The 17,031-nt window shown below is 40.4% G+C and overlaps 1 protein-coding gene across 1 annotated transcript in view; it reads right to left on the reverse strand.

Moving 5' to 3' along the window:
* LOC140695203 (thrombospondin type-1 domain-containing protein 7B-like) overlaps positions 1–17,031 on the reverse strand; it is a 161,725-nt gene that overhangs the window by 2,609 nt on the left and 142,085 nt on the right. The window contains 1 exon segment of the mRNA XM_072958061.1: positions 5,771–5,965. Coding sequence (XP_072814162.1) covers positions 5,771–5,965 — 195 coding nt within the window.

Raw genomic sequence — 17,031 nt, forward strand, 5'->3', positions numbered from 1 at the left:
GTATCCTCCCAGACAATGGCCCTGGAGTCAGGCTGGGTGTCACATGGGGTGGTGGGCAAAGTGGAACTTATTTTGGCTCCTGCTGTTGGGCAGCTCACAAATGCTGCCAGAAACAACAGATTGCAATAAATGCTCAAATCACATTGGATAATTTAATCTGAGAAAAAGGGTATGCCTTCCACTTTGAGAGACCTTTTTATCTCAAATATTTTAGAATATGACCTTACCTTGCCAACTGACTTTGATGGACCTTTTTGCTGTAATACTAACTTTGAGTAATGACAATGCAAAGTCATTTTTCAAAGCTGTGAGTTCTTGCTAATCATGTTCAATGGATTCCAAGACAGCCTGCAACTTGACTCAACTTAGCTACTAACACAGTTCCTCTAGATTTTTTAAAGGATTTCCTAGATCTAATAATTTTACTTTGTTTCTTCATTAGTAGGTCATTAGCTAGAGCCTTGGCTCTGATTGTGTGGGGGGGAGGGAGAGAAGGTGGCTTTATTAGTCTATTTTCAGTTTTTATGGCTGTTTTGGAAATGCTGGATACAAGCTGATGCATAGACTACTTTCACTGGCAGATGGTTTACATTACACACAAGTCTACAGTTGTCACCTGGACACTTGGCTCTATGTCTTCTGTGATGCTTATGGTCACAATAAATGCAGGACCTGAAATGACCTTGTGAAAGCTCAGCCACACCAGTGTCCTGCTGGGAGGAGTTATTCACTTACCTCTATTATCAGTGACACTTACTGAGAATAAGTTTGAGAGGCACAGCTTCTACCACAGCTGGGGAATGTACCGGTTGAGAGATCTGTCAGTGGGTGGGGAATGGCTCCTTATCAGCATTTAACCTGCCCAAGTCTCTGGTGCTTTCTGAATTCCCATAAGGTACTGTTATCTCCATCTCTTCCATTTCTGCTCTCTCAACACATGTAACCCTAGATTCTAAGTCTACCTATTCCTTTAAACTACTTCCTCTCACCAAAGTAATAAAACAAACCAAGCCCTGAACTATCTTTTCTTATCTTTTAGACTTGATCATTCAGTGATAGCTGTGAGTACTGACTGCATCATCATCCTTGAAATAACCTTTCCAAGTTTCATCATACCTTAACTTTTTGTCCCTTGCCCCTACCCCACACCCCTACCATCTCTCTGGGCACATCTTTATTTGCTTGTTGCAATCTCCCACCCTACCTCTCTTAACTGATGGGCTTCCTCAGGGGACTGCCCTAGATTCTCTTTTCTGATCCTACACTTTCACCCACACACAGAGTTTAAGTAATCGTCTATATGCCTTTGATCCCTAATTATTACCTTCAGCCCAGATTTTTTTACTCAAGCTCTGAGCCAGACTGGAAAACTACACTAAAGGACCAGTCAAACTCAATGTGACAAAACCCACCCTTCTGAACATCACAACTTTTCTCTCTCCTTCTGTGTTTCCCAGTTCTAACAATATGGCCAGGTCAAAAAATGGAGTGTCACACTTGAAACATATCTCTATCTTTTAATGACAAAAATAATTTCAAATACCTAAATATCTCCTGAATCAGCCCATTGTATCCACTCTGACTGATACCACCCATATTTAGCCCACCTGCAAATCCCCAGCTTAAATCACTACAATGGCTCCTTCCAAGATGTCACTGCCACCACAACCCCCTCCCTCCCTTCCAACTATTCCCCACACTGCAGCCAGGACCAACCTACAAATTTGGAAGTCTGATGACAACACCCATCTATTTAGAACTACGGTTCATGGAATGAAGTCTAGACTCCTCAGCCTGGTCATCAAGGCTCCAAAGGATCTGGGCTTATTAGTATCTGCCTCCTGCCTGTGCTGCACCACTCTGCCTCCAGCAGGTTACAAACTAGCATCTTTTAGCTCCTAGAAGCCACTCATCTAACTTCTGGCCTTTGTATGTTCTACTCCAGAAACTTACCAGTTCTATCCTCCCTCCATAGCCTAGCTAATGACTGCTTGCCCTTTAGGTCCAGAATAAGAGATTAGTCCCTCCAGAAAGTCATCCTTGAACACACTCTTCATCTCAGCCCTAGAAGAGGTGTTCTTCTGTACTTGTGTATCCTGTGGTAGGCAGAGTAATGGCTCTCCAGCAATGTTTACATCCTAATCCCTGAAACAGGTGAAAGTGCTACTTTAGACAGCAAAAAGAACTTTGTAGATGTGACTAAGAGTATGGATTTTGGGGTAAAGAGATTATTCTGGATTATTCAGGTGGGTCCAACATAATCACAGGATCTTAAATTCAGAGAACATTTCCTGGCCTCCAGTAGAGGGTCAGAGGGAATATGACCAGGAAAGAACAACCCAACAGATGCAATGTTACTGAATTTCAGGACTTGGAAGGGAGCCATGAGCCAAGGAATGTAAGTAGCCTCTAGAAGGTGGAAAAGAAAACCCTTTCCCCTAGAGTTTCAGGAAAAAAATGCTATCCTGCCAATCTTTTGCTTATAGGCATTAAAACTTATGTCTGACTTCAGACCTTCAGAAATCTAAGATAATAAATCTGTGTTGTCTTAAGCCACCAAATTTGTGGTAATTTGTTACAAAAGCAATAAAAAAGACTCACACAGCACCCTGTAACAGCTACTGTAGCAGGTACTACACTGTACTGTGACTTCTGTAGCAAAATTCTTATCTCCCATTAGCCTGTAAGCTCTTAAATCAGGGTCATGTCTATCTATTCCCTTGTAATGCCTAGAGCAATAAGTGGTAAGCAAAAATTGTTCCTTGATTAATTGAGGAAAGTTTTTAAGAAAGAAGGAAAAAGGAGGAAGAAAGAAAAGAGAGTAGAAAGAAATAAAGAAAACATCCACATACAGGGTAACCAAAAGTTACTGGCAGAGCAAATATTCTGCACATATATACACTGTCTCTGTATTTGTAATATCCTTCTTAATCACATGGCATTGCTGTTTGAAGAATTTGAGCAAATCAGTTAATGAAGAGATGGTTCTCATAATAAGAAACAAGTTACCAGTAGTTTGCTTTGATTACATTCAAGTCATAATCAGCATTGAACTCTGGATTCAGAACCAGCTAATACTTTAAAAAAATTTTTAAATCAATCCCTACTACAGCTCTAAAGATATTTTTCCCCTTAAATCAGAGAAATTTATAACTGATTCCACAAAAACAAAACAAAAAACTACAATATTTAATGGGTATTAGTTATCCAATTATTTTTGGAAAAAAATTATGAATAACCTAGACAGACCTCCTATTTGATGGGCTGATTATTTACAGTACTGTATAGACAACAGCTTTAATTATCACTGAATCTAAAACTGTGATTTTCTTCTTTACGTACAATGCAGAACACCCAGATATTCAATTAAAACCTCTGGTTAACAAAAATGGAAAAAAGAAACAAACAGCCTAGATGGCCCCCTGTACAATGGGAGGCCTGTATTTATGTCTGTATGTTGCCGTGTGTGTGACTGTGTAGAAGAGAGAGTCACACTGCCTTGCAATCTAAGCCCAGGCCTTTCACTATCATTCGTGTTAGACACCGCTTATTAAGTTTACTACCAAATTACATGGGGAAAATCAAAACACAAGCATTAGTATCACATCAAATAAAGCTTGAGAAGCACACATTTTCCACTGCTTGTTTTTCCACCAATGACACTGCAAACAATGAAGAGTAAAGAGCATTTTACTCTCCGCCCAAATCTACAAAGGTTAACTCAATGCAGTGGCTGACTGACAGTGAACTCACTGTTTCAGGCAGAGGAAATTAAAGACAGTAACAGGATCCTCTGTGCTTTAGATAAACACTCTTAGCTTATTAGGCGCATTTCAGGAAGAAGTGTAATTACCCCCTCTTCTTGCATCTTCCCACACACGGAAAAACATCACGATCTTTAGCTTGATCATTCCTGTTCTTTGTGACCAGCAGTAAGTTTTCATCAAGATGTATGCTAATGCATGTATTCCCCAAAAACAAAATTGCAAGCTAGCCTTCCCCCATACCTGTTTGGAGCAGTTCCTCAGAGCTATCTGAGAGGCTGTCTCCAGGTCTAGAGTCCTCAGTAAGACCTTGCATAAACCTTAACTCACAACTCTTACACTGTGCATTTTCCTCTCAATCAACAGCACTAGATAATTCATTTGATTCTATTTTTAAAACAACTCTTATATCTCATGAAAACAGCCAGTTGTTTAGGTGTCATCCAGATATTAAGACATGCAAAGATCAATTAGCTAGGCAAAAGCACAGCAGTTAATAACCTAGAAAAGAAATTCTAAATAGTCTTTAGCATGAGTAATTCTTGGGATAGAGTTTGCAGAAAAAAGTATAATCGTTTGCCAACATTTACATTAAAAGTTATGCTAAATAAAAGTCCAATCCATTACATTTTTGACCATTCATAACACAAACTGCACTGGTTGTAAAATGAATAAATATCCTAGGATTTTCAGTATTTTTCATTCTCAGTTTGCACGTACAAAGTATCACCACCAATTAAAAACTTTCTTTCCTCTTAAAGGAAATTCTCTCTCATCTCAAAGTTACAAAGAGAGTTGCTAGGATAATGACTTTTGAAGCATTATGTATGAACACGTAAACCAAGCTCCATTAAATTGTGCCTGAAGTTGGAATTATGCCTGTCATATATATTCTATACCAGTATATTGTTTCTCTATAAGAAATCTGTTTTATCTGAGAAACATAAGCAATATTGCATAAAATTATATATGAATAAATTTTTATAGAAGAGAGATCAAACTATAACTTATTTTATTTGATGTTTCCATTTGTGATTATGTTTCACCTGTACTTACAAATGGGATCCTGATGTGGGTGCAGAAATCCTGTTAAAGGCTCTCATGGATTATGTCAATCCATTAGAGTGAGTCAAATTTAAAACAATCTTGTGTGTAATGCATTCCAACAAAAGGGGTCTTGAAACAAGAGAATTAGCTCACGAATTGCTCATGAGAACAAATGTCATCTGTGCTTAATTCTTCAATGTCAACCCTAACTTTATTATCCCAATTGTTATTTTGGCATCTTTCCTTGGGTTCTTCACTCCCTGAATTAAGTTTTCTGCTTATATGAAAAAAACATACAATGAAGAGAAGTTCTGGCATATTTATTTAGACAAGAAGTAAGATAAATTATTGTATCAATTATCTGCATATTATAGGCACAATTTCTCTAGGACCTTGATTAAACTATTCATTGCTTTAATTTCCATTAAATTTCAAGGATGTAAATAAAATCATTAATTAATATATATCACCAAAATGGAATTTATTTATGCAATTAATTTTTTGCCTTCCCCTACTAAAATTTTAAAATATCCAGTTACTTAAAAGGTAATAGTAAAAGATGAAGACATGAATGAGATCTGCCTGTAATGTTATTTACAAATCCGGGGCTGCTTCCAAGCTGGCTGAGATCCTGGCATGAAAACGACACCAGATAATTTGCCATTAACTACTCCCAGAAAGTTGCTGGGTATATTGCCATTTATGACTATAAAGATTATAATGCTGTGTAGAGAGTAACTTTAGAGCTATAGAATGATTCACATCTTTCATTTGTTTCACAAGCATTTAACTGAGTATGTACTATGTAGTAGGTACCAACCACAGGCAAAGAGGATGCACAATGGCAGGGAGGGACGGGGAGAGGGAGAGACCTGATACAATTTCCTGCCCTTCTGGAACTTGATAGGTTCAGGAGAGCATCACTTGTCTGAAGACAAAGAGTGAGAGGCACACCCTACCTGTGAGCTGGCGCCGTCTACTTCGAGTTGTTTCACAATTCGTGGAGCAGGGCGTAAACTTGGACCAAGCACTGAAGGTGCAGTCATCACGACATGGGACCGTACACTCCTGCACAAGGGGAGGCATGCCATTTGTCTGCCTGAGGCATTCCATCATTTCTGCTGACTGGTTGTTATCAGAGACACATGAGACAGCTAAAAAAACAGAGACAAACATTTGTTATTATTTTAATTAAATCAGTCTGCTGCTGGTTCTTTGACAAAATAGCAGAATTTCCCAACATTTGAAGAATTTGGTTATCACAGTGATTGCAAAAGGTGTTCAACATAGCTAACCTTATTCATCTCTGGAAATTAAATGTTTATTGTTGCCAGTGGAGGTTTTTGAGAATTCAATTGGTTTCATTATTAATACAAATCCTGCATTGACAGCAACCAAAGTAACATTTAGTAATTTACTGTATGTCCCACTTTGAGCATCTGATCTCTAGAGGAGATATAAACCTAGAAAAACAGAATCTGTAAAACAGTAATATAAAGACCAAAAAGGACAAAACCATCAAAAAATCATTAAAAATTTTCCTAGATTTGATCTTTTTGTTTAGTTGTTGAAGTGGCACTTATGGAAGTGGTCCTATTTTAATTTCACAGTCAGTATTTAAAAAGGAATTTCTGCTCTCTACAAGTAACCTTCTTCCTTACTAACATTTCAGGGTCAGTGAGAAATTCTAAATCATTTTTTTTCAACTACAAGCTAGTCTATCCAGATAATCCCCACTACAAATATTCTACCAACTGCAGACAATTCTTCCACGTTTCTCACATACATTTTCAACTAGGACGTCTCTAGTCATACCATGAAGTAATTAATAATCTCAAGATAAAACATTTATGAGATTTTACTTGATTTTTTGGGCTAATGAAATTTACTTTATTCAATTATGAATGGATAATATTTTTGTGAATCTTTTACTCACCCTTATTATGGACTCTAAGGATGTATCTTTATTTTCTAGACCAGCACGCTTCAACCTTGGCACTACTGACATTTTAGATTAAATAGTTTCTTTTTGTTGGTCCAAGAGTCTTGTGCATTGTAAGATATTGAGCAGCATTTCTGGCCTTCACCCATGAGTTGCCAATAACACACACACCCTCCCAATTTTGGAAACCAAAAATGACTCCAGGCATTGCCAAATATCAGCCCTAGTAGAAAAATACACTTCTAAGCCAATTCCTAACCAAAAACGTCTATGAGAATATATTCAATGGTGTAAATTCAGACCTACTATGTCAGCATCTCCGGGGGAGAAGTCCAGGAATATTTTTGTCTTTAAGTGTCAAAGGTGGTGCTGACCCAGTCTGCCCACTGACTGGCCACACCTGGCATGATGCCTCTGGATGTGGTATATGTTAATGGCTATTTGCTGAGATCATCATCTTAAAGAAACCAAAGTTTAGGGTCATTTTATTATAGCTCTATAAAATCTACCAAGATACAAGGAATAAAGAGACCACAGCTTTGGATCAATATTGTTAAGAACTCTTTACATAAGCCTCTCTAATACAGGATAAGTGTACATAGGGGCCTTCAGTTGCCCATTACTCTTATATTCTGAATTCCTTTCTTTATTCTGAACACAACAGAGAACAAGTCAATCTGAATCCCATCCATCCAGCCAGCCATTTACTTATTATTTATGAACTGGTGAAAGCCAATCGTACTGAATGATTTAGGACCTAGGAATTAGCTGAGATCACAATGGAGGCACATACAATACTTCCCAGTTTGTACATCTGCTCTGTGGCAGGTGGAGCTATTCATTCATTTTGAATAATTTTTTGTTTTTATTTTTATCCACATCCTAGGAATAAAATTTACTGCATATCAAGCCAACATCACCTGCATTTTCTTTGTTGGGAATATTATAGCCATTAATGATAAATATAGCAATATATTTTCTTAACTAGGATACAAGCAAATGTTATTTGAATTTCATATTGAGAACACTAATTTGGAGTCAATTTAGGGGACTTTTATTGTGCCAAGTTTATTTTTTCCCAAGATGACAATACACTAAATAACACGAAGAGAAATTTTAAATACTTTCAAAAAATACTGCCATTTGAAATTTAACATCTATGAATACACAAATGAAGAGCTTTTTTCCAATGATAATAAAATATTAACTTTCTATAATTTCATTTGAGTAAGTTTAAAATTTGAAAGCTATGATAAACATTCAATGATATTCTGAAGTTCTACAAACCATATAAATTAGAATGTACTGGGTTTATTTAAGTCCATATTGAACTATTTTGCATAAGAAATTAAGAATAGCTTCAGCACATGACAGAAATCACAGATACTGCTGTCACATGGCATGAATGCAAATTCCAACTCAAAACATCTGGGAATTATATGAACTAAGTTATTTAAATTCTTTATGCTTTAGTCTCCTCATCTTTAAAATGACTATAACAAGGGCATATGCAACAAAGTGTGAGAATTCTCGTAACAGTGCCTCACACCCACTAAGGGCCAAATAAATGCTATTATTATCCTTTATATTTGTTTTAAATCAAGCTGATAGTTCTAGCAGGTACACACACACTCTTGCTCGCCACACCACATTTCTTCCTTGGCCATCCTCAGAATCTGAAGGATAAAGATGAAAAGAAAACTGAGGGAATCTTCACCTGATTGCCTACTACACTTAAAATCACCCTTAGTCAACTCATATATTAGATACACCCTCAAAACTTTCACTGCATTAACAGGACTATGCAGAGCAAATCTGAGCCATCACTCCTACACAGACTTATACACTAGTCTAATGGAGACACTTGAGGATTCTAAGGGCCACAGAATACATTCAAAGTTGTAGCATGAAGTCTGATCCATATTACTCTGAAGACCAGTATCTCTAGGATCATTTATCTCAAGGGTTAGTAGTAACTGACAAGCTACAGAGCATGCAATCATCAGTTTAGGCCAGGCCCTGTGGTTTTCAATTTCTTCAAGTTCAAGATTCTAATTTCTTTTCACAAGCAAAAAGAACCACTAGAAATAAAAACATGAACAAGTTAAATAAAATGATTTCCTTCTTGGGACTGATTCGAGTATAAAAGGAATCATTGAATATACATTTATTGAATTGTACTAAAGGGGAGGCAAAAAATGAAGAAAGCACAAGTGAGAGGTAGGCAGGACTAGAAACCCAGCTGAGGAAAGGAGACAGATACACATACAAAGGAAATGAGAAGACATTTAGAGTCAGTGGGAATACACCCATTCACAGTTCCCCTCCACTGGGCAACTCATGGGCAAAGGATATTTTTAAAATGTTACTTTTAACCTACAATATAGTTCTGGGGCCAATATTAAATGTGTATTAACTCCATCAGTTAGATAACTTCTTTTGAGGACTAAATCAGAGGTGGCAGGTAGACTGTACCACCAAATTGTGGGGCTGGTGTCTAACAGAACTAAGGATGGCTTTTATATTTTTATTGTTGTTACCTTGGGCAAATTATGTAAATTCTCTGAAGGTAATTCATTCATCCATACCATGGGAATGATAACATCTACATCAGATGATAAACTGATGCCGATGAAGTGCTTAGCACAGAACTAAGCACTTGGTACATGTTTCTGGAGAGCTACCTATTACTTTGAAGAAGGCTAGTGGAAATGAAACCTAAGACGTGGTTGGAAAGAGGATTCCACCATCACTCGTCTTAGGTCAGGAAGAATTTTCCAAATCCCACCAAACTCTCTTGACCCTTAAAAAGTGTGACTGGACCCTCCCTTAAATTATAATGTCGCTGCAGCCTCTTCCAAAGACTGTGTGGCCCTCCCTGGGATATTGTGTTTTATTTCCAAGTGAAGCTCTGTGCACTGTGTTTAATGTCTATAAAAATGAGGCTACAATGTAAGCTCCCATATAAAATCACAACTCCAGGAAAAGTCAGAAACAGAAATCTAGGGTCTGCTGGAAATTCTTTTCAGAGGCAGCAAGATCAAAATACTTTCATAGAGTTTAATGGGAAAAGAGTGAAGATTTGTGTCAGAGTGCTGTCCATATTTACACCTCACTTACTGAGGTGGTCATATCCCACAGAAACAGGTGCCATGCCCCTCTCTGCTAAAATATACTGAATTCATGAGAATTTTAACACCTAAGTAGTATTTAGGGGTATATATCAAAGCTTTTCAGACCATTAGAACCATTTCAGTTTCATTACTGATCAGAAGAACAATGAACATAAGGCAGAAAAAATAGCTTATGCCTCGGGATTGAGAACAGAACTTCTTAATGTCACTTACTTCCCTGGTGGCCTAGACTTTAGACCACTTATACACATTGATCCTTATTAACTACATCTTCTGCCCTAATACTTACTGAAATTGACCTACTTTTTCATTCATCCATTTCTCCATCCACTCACTTGGTCCCAAAAAATATAAAGAACTAGGAATAATTATAAAAACATCCTGTGTGTGTACACAGATATGCATGTACATACAAATAATTCAGTTTCTGAGAAGCTACATTAGCGGCAGTAACAGGCAGGTAAATAGAAAATAGTAGCATAATACTACAGTTTACCTACTGGCGATAACCAATCGGGAAGTCCTGGTTTACCAAAGTAGGTACCTCAGTCTTGAAAAGATGTGTAAGAGGCAGACAGGAAAAACAAGCCATTACAGAGAATGTACCCATAAGACATCTGCTTTTTAGTTGAACTCTGATTTCCAGATCTTCCGGCTCATAGCATATCACTTACAAGTCATAATCTTAAGAGTTCTCTTTTGGTGCTTTTATGTATTGAAAGTGCTGTACCACACTAGTGAGAAAGGTGCTTTCCATCAGGCAAGGAAGAGGCATTTACTGCTGGCCATGCCTGTCATGTATTTCTACCTGTGGTGAATCGTTCAAGAGCAGTGGCAATTCAGAGATTATATTTTATTTACTAAACCTGAAATGTTGTCATCTTCACTAGAGTAAAGCTGTACTCCCATGTAAAAATCAGCTCAGAGAGCTGCAGAACATTCTCATCGTGCTTTGTTTGAAACTCACCTAAGCTCAGAGTAGCTGCCTGCAACAGCAGGGTCTTCTCATTAAGGGAGAGTCACCACGTAGGTGGGTCCAGTGATCTGGAGCTCTCCAGCAGCCTCTGTGATGCCTCGGGTCCCATTTTTCTATTCATAGTGTCTAGCAATGTATGTAACATATAGAATTGAGTTCAGCATTATCTTCCTCTCAATCAAGACACAGCCTGAGCAAAAATCACCCAAGAAGGAAAACAAGTTACTAATTGCTTTCCCTTGTTACCTGATTCTTTTCAATTCTAGCAGCATGAAAAGGAATGGCCTGGGAGAAAATGTAAAATTATCTGAGAATTTAGCAAAATAAATATAGCAAAGATGTGTATGAATTCTGAGTGTGTCTCAGAGTTAATTTTTTGAATACAGCAGCTTTTATGTGGGATAGTTAGGCAGCCTTCTTAGCCTTTAATGATGACTGAAATCAGCAGATTATTAACCACTACTAAATGGCTAGTCTTTCTGGCCCCATCACCTCTCAACTCTGATAGTCACACATGCCATGGTAAGTTTGTCTTCTTTTCAGTTATGATGTGAAAAGGGCAGGGTTTACTGGCCTTATGATAAGAAATGATAATGTTCTATCTGGAAAGATGAAATAAATGATAGAGCCCAGATCTGCTTATGTTTATCTCCTTCACCAAGGACACCCGCATCACTTTCCTGAAGTCACTTCTTACAGATTTCAACTCTAATAGTTGACAAAAAAGGGCAAAAAGAATTTCTTTCAAGAGGTCATGATTTCCAGGAAATAAGGGTGAGATGCTAGGAAAAATAGAAGGGCTCCATTAGCTTGCTGTCCTACAATCGGGAACTGCTTCAGTTCAGATACAGAGCTCAAGGGACATGCACCTCCAGGAGCAGGGAGGTGAGGGTTAGTTGGGGAGGGGGGCAGCAACTGCTAGATCAACATGCAGACAATGTGCTCTACAGGGCAGACCTTGCACTAGTGGTCTGGGCTACCCAGATGAAAGAAATCTGGAAATAAAAGTACCCTACACCTAGGGTCCCACAAGAACATAACTCCAGGGGCCTCAGACACTAGGCAGTCAGGAGCTTTCCTGGACCATGGAGACGCATGAAGAATGAGTAGGATGCACCCAGCCCAGATGGAGCCCGGCCAGGTGCTTGGCACACCTTATGCCTGTGCAGAGGAACAAACAATGATACAGGCTAGCTTCCTGCCCTTGCTATGCACATTCTAAGATCCTTAGATAAGGCTCATAACACTTGCAATTACACATTCCACATCTGTGTAGCAAGGTCACTAGTTCAATGATACAATGCAGGTTGCCAACATGTGTGGAGACCACAAACCACATGTTTTATTTCATGATTGCCAAAAGTCACTTCAGATTAAAACCTCTGTAAATATAAAACAACATCTGTGGACCTTTAGGTCAAACCCTGTAAACCATCAGCCTTTTTCTTCTGAGTGAACCTTAGAAAATGTATAATACCTTGAATTTTGAAAATTTTTTTAGTAATCAGATTTCAAATAAACCAGTTTGGTTATTATATTTAAAAAAAATAGGAGGCCACAAACCACATGTGGAAAGAGAGAGAAGTTATAATTGAAATGCACAAACGTGTAATAGATCAGTTCTACTCTGCCTTAATGTATCCGTCTTCATGACTGGGAACATTAGGGTCCAGTAAAAACTCTGGGATGACCTGGAGTTTCAGGCTGAAATGGGGCAGTGTAAGGGTTGTGGGCCCGGGTCTCTTGCCGTCCACCTTCTCATCTCACTCCCAGCTGGATTCTACCCCTGGAGGGACGTCCCTGCACTTAGGAGTGGGCGCTACAGTCTGTCCCCCAAAGCTCAATTCATGAATCAGTCACTCCTGTCCACCCCACAGGTCTAGGATATACAGAGAGGCAGTGCAAGTCTTCCTCTGAAGGCAAACTCAGAAGACAGGGCCGGGCCCTGCAAGTCCTTAAAGCTAGCTCAGGGCCATTGGTTTGGCAGGGGATTCTGGGGTCCTGACAATTGGGCAGAGTTTAAATAAGTGAATGGATGGGGAAGCATGGGGTCCTGTGGGGCTCCTCACCTGTGGGAAGGAACAGGCTGGAAGAAGGCCAGAGGAAGGACTCCTAAGGTCTAGAGGCCAGGGCAGGGCAGGGCAGCCCCCTCCACCTCCCTTCAGCCCAAGGCTAAGGGGGGAGAGCTGCACACCATTCCAATTACTTCATTAGAAACAGGTGTCACCCTCCTTAGGCACTCCCTTCCTAGCAGGTAATCAGGAAAGGTACAAATGCCAACTAAAATGTATCTCAGTTTTGGCCATTTTGATGAGTTTCCTTCCTATTTAATTATTTTTGGGTAAATCTGGGTGCCTGCAGCAGCCAGCAAGGGTCTCAGATCTGCATAAGGCTTTTCAGAAGTGCTCTGGGTCTTTGCTAGCATCTGCAGGAAGAGTGGCCACCAGCGAAGTCTCAACTCAGGCTGATGACTCACGCTCAGCCCGGTCAGAGACTGTCCTCTAGCTGATGAGGTCTCAGCCCACACTGGTACCTGCTGGTGTGGAAGATCCTGGGGGACCATGGGACTAGAGCCCTGGGAGAGACAGGGCAGGTTCTCAGGTGAGACCTGCCAGCACCGGCAGCTGCCACGCCCCTTTCTCTCTGGAGCACAGGAAACTCAGGAAGCACCTGGGGAGGCACTAAGGCCCTCCTTCTGGAATGGCATTCCCGGAGGGCATCTCTTCCCAGAGTCCCAAACAGGACACAGAGTAGAAAACCTTCAGCTTTCCTCTTTTTTCCTTAGCCAAACTCTCCACCCCTACATCAGCCCTGAGTCAGGGAAAACCATGACACGGGTTCCTTCTAATCTACTTTCATCTCCCCTCTTTTTCTACCCACCACCTACCTTGGCAGGAGGAGAGCTTTTCATTCTTTCTGACTGATACTTTCCCTGCACAAAGTCCATCTCCCATCTGAAGTGGCATTTGTCTCCTCCCTTTCCCTGAAGCCATAATGGCAGACAGGATGCAGAGAAAGCTGATTGGATCAAGGATACAAATTAAAAAGCATTTAAAAAATACGAAGCCTGACATACACAAGCCGAGGCCCTAGTGAACTAAGCCTGTGACGGGCTGGTGTATGGATGTGTCTCCTAGTAAGAGAGGATGCATATGAAGGCACCCCTAAATACAACAGATGGACTCTCTGAAGCCCCACCATGAAGGAGGAGGCAGGGGCTGCTGCACAACACACATTTGGGAGAGGTGAGGGTCAAGCGCTGAGGGGCCAAGATGCTGTAGAGGACAGCCAGACGCCATCTGGCCTTTAGTTTCAGGAAAGTCCCACGAGATGGTCTGTTTGTTTGTAAATATTAATTGGTTTCCAGGGTATTACTGCTTTTCTGTTGCCTCTGTATCAAATTAGCAAAAATTTAGCACCTTAAAAGAAAAGAAACATTTTTCTTTCAATTCCAGGTGTTAGAAGTCTGAAAACAGGTTCACCAGGCTCCAGTCAAAATGTCTGCAGGACTGGTTCTTCTAGAGGCTCCAGGGAGGTGCAGGTACCTTGCCCGTTGCAGCTTCTGAGGCCTCCGACTTCCTGCACTCCTAGCGCCTCCCTCCGACTTCACAGCCAAGGGAAGCACTACCCACCTCTCCACCTCCTCCTTACTTCCGGCTTCACAGCACTTCCGGCCTCCCTCTTATAAGGGACCCACATTGGACCCACCTGGGTAATCCCGGGTGCTTACCTCCCCCACCTCAATCTCCTTAACTTAATCCATTACACCTGCGAGGTCCCTTTTGCCAAGTAAGGTAAGATATTCACAGATTTTGAGCATTAGGACTTGGGCCAGCCTACAGCACAGGGCAAAAGTACTTCTTCCTAGCTCTCAGGCACTGCCTCATCCACTGGAGTGAGAACCTAGCCCACCTCATCTGCTTCCAATAAGAAAAACAGAGTTGACACAATCAGGTTTACCGTGACTTCCCCATTCCCAGCTCCTACAGCTGGTTGGTTTTCTTTTGTTTTTTAAGTTTTCTATTTATTTATTTACTTACTTATTTATGGAAGTATAGTTTGTTTACAAAGCTGTGTTAATTTTTGGTGTAAAAAATACATATATTTTTATGGAGGTACTGGGAATTAAACCCAGGCAGGACTTCTACCCACCCCCCTCCCACCCTCGCCATTCCTATTAATTCCTTCATTTGTCAATAACCTGCCTGGCTTCCCTCAGTCACTCTAAGTCACAATTACTCTCCCCATGTTCTGTTGCATGTCCTGAGTAAAAATAAGCAGACTTATTTCTTATTCAAGATGAAACATGAGTAAGAATGTCTATCTATGCTAAACAAAAGTGAAGTGCATTTCAGTGACAAAGACCAGTATTTGGGTCAGTCTGAGCCATGCAATATGTAATGCCACTTTCCCCGCATCCAACTAGAATGCTTCGACTGTCAGCTTCATGAATGCATGAAGGGACAGTCTTTTCAGAGAGATACACAAAATTGAAGAGAGCGTGAGAACAGCTAGAAGGAATTGGAAGTTCTATGTCCTAGAAAAGAAGGCTGCCTCTAACCTCTCATTCACAGCAAGCATATCTTGGAGACCCTGCTCTGACCTGTCCACCGTAGTGACAATAGCCCTGAGGCACTCCCACAGGCCACCCCAGGCTTGTGAGCCAAAAGCTGACCAAGGTTGGGGTGCATTCAATGTAGGCTCTCAGATGCTGTGTAGACTAGTCTTCCCAGCTTGTCTGGGCCTAGTTACCCTGTCCATGGAGGAGAGGGAAGGACCACTCTAATCCTTCCCCCAGGTGGCCAGCACTGGTGCGGGGCAGGGCCAGGAGCCCCAGCAGCATAGGTGGGGACAGGGAAGGAGGCCACCTAGCATCGCATTTCCCAGGCACAGAGACTGGGGCCCCCTGCCATCCTGACCAAGCTAACCTGTCCACTCAAGGACCAAGCCCAGGCCCTTCCCCTTTGGATGTCCATCACCTGAGCTCTGCCAATGCCAACCAACCACGGTAACTGCTCTAATCCTCTCAGTGGACACCCTAGCAATTCCATTTCAGGGACAATTATATGCAATAGAAAAGACATTTTCACCTGTCATTATCCAAATGAGTCAATTTAGAAGTAAAAGCCAGTTTTGGCCATATTCCCAGGGTTTTCCTTTCCCCCTTGTATTTTTTTTCCTCTCCTGATGCAGAGCACAGTGTGAAAGCACAGTATTTGGAGGTCTCATTCTTCAAAACTCCCATTTGAATAAAATATGTGCTTATGATTACATGCTGAAAGACATATATGCAAATTTTGAGTGGAATAGCGTGAGTGGTGAAAACTGAATTAAACAATAAACCCATAACTACTTGTTAGGGTGCTTTAATTGACTCATAAGTACAATATGCAATGTTGCGTGGCTGCAGGAGCCCAATTATAAGCTTGCTTATGGAAAGATACAACTCATTTTGCATGTTGGAAACATATTCCCCAATTATTGTTGTTGCCCTCTCAGAAAAAAAAGGCATTTCAAATAAATAAGAAATGCTTAGTAAGCAAATAATGTATACTTAGTCCCTTGGTAAGCTTGGAACACTTTATCTAGCTTCTAATACAAGATCAGGAAATAAATAGTTAAAAATGCCCATTCACTTTATTCTGAGGTATTTTTTAAAGCCCCGGAGCTCTCTGTGTTCACAGCTAACCGAAGAAATATACCTCGATACGGCTATTGGCTTCAAAGGATTTGTCCCCTAACTGAAAAACACCAGGAAGTAATAAAGATTTCAGGAAAAAAATAAATAAAATTACAAATGATTCATAAATTATATCAGAAACAAAAAAAGAAACCAAACAAGAGAATAGCTAATACAGGTGAGAGTCACAAAGAAGGAAGAAGGGAGATCTTGTAACTCTGACTGCTAACCTGGTGTGGCAGATTCCAGAAGGGAAAGTCAGGAATTGTGATCAAGTTACCCAGCCATGGTTGGAAGCAAAGTAATCACACTCAGCTGTGGGCCTTGGGGAGTGGGTGGTGGGAGTGGGAAAGACAGAAGGTCCAATTTGACTACCTGGTAAAATCAGGAAATCGGGAGGTTCTAGACCAAGAGTGTGAGCTCCTTTAAAAACTCAAGTGGAGAAGGAGTCGTCAGTGGGAATCCTGCACCTAATGAAGAAAAGCATT

This window comes from Vicugna pacos, unplaced genomic scaffold, assembly GCF_048564905.1.
Source record: "Vicugna pacos unplaced genomic scaffold, VicPac4 scaffold_190, whole genome shotgun sequence".
In the NCBI taxonomy this organism is placed as follows: domain Eukaryota; kingdom Metazoa; phylum Chordata; class Mammalia; order Artiodactyla; family Camelidae; genus Vicugna; species Vicugna pacos.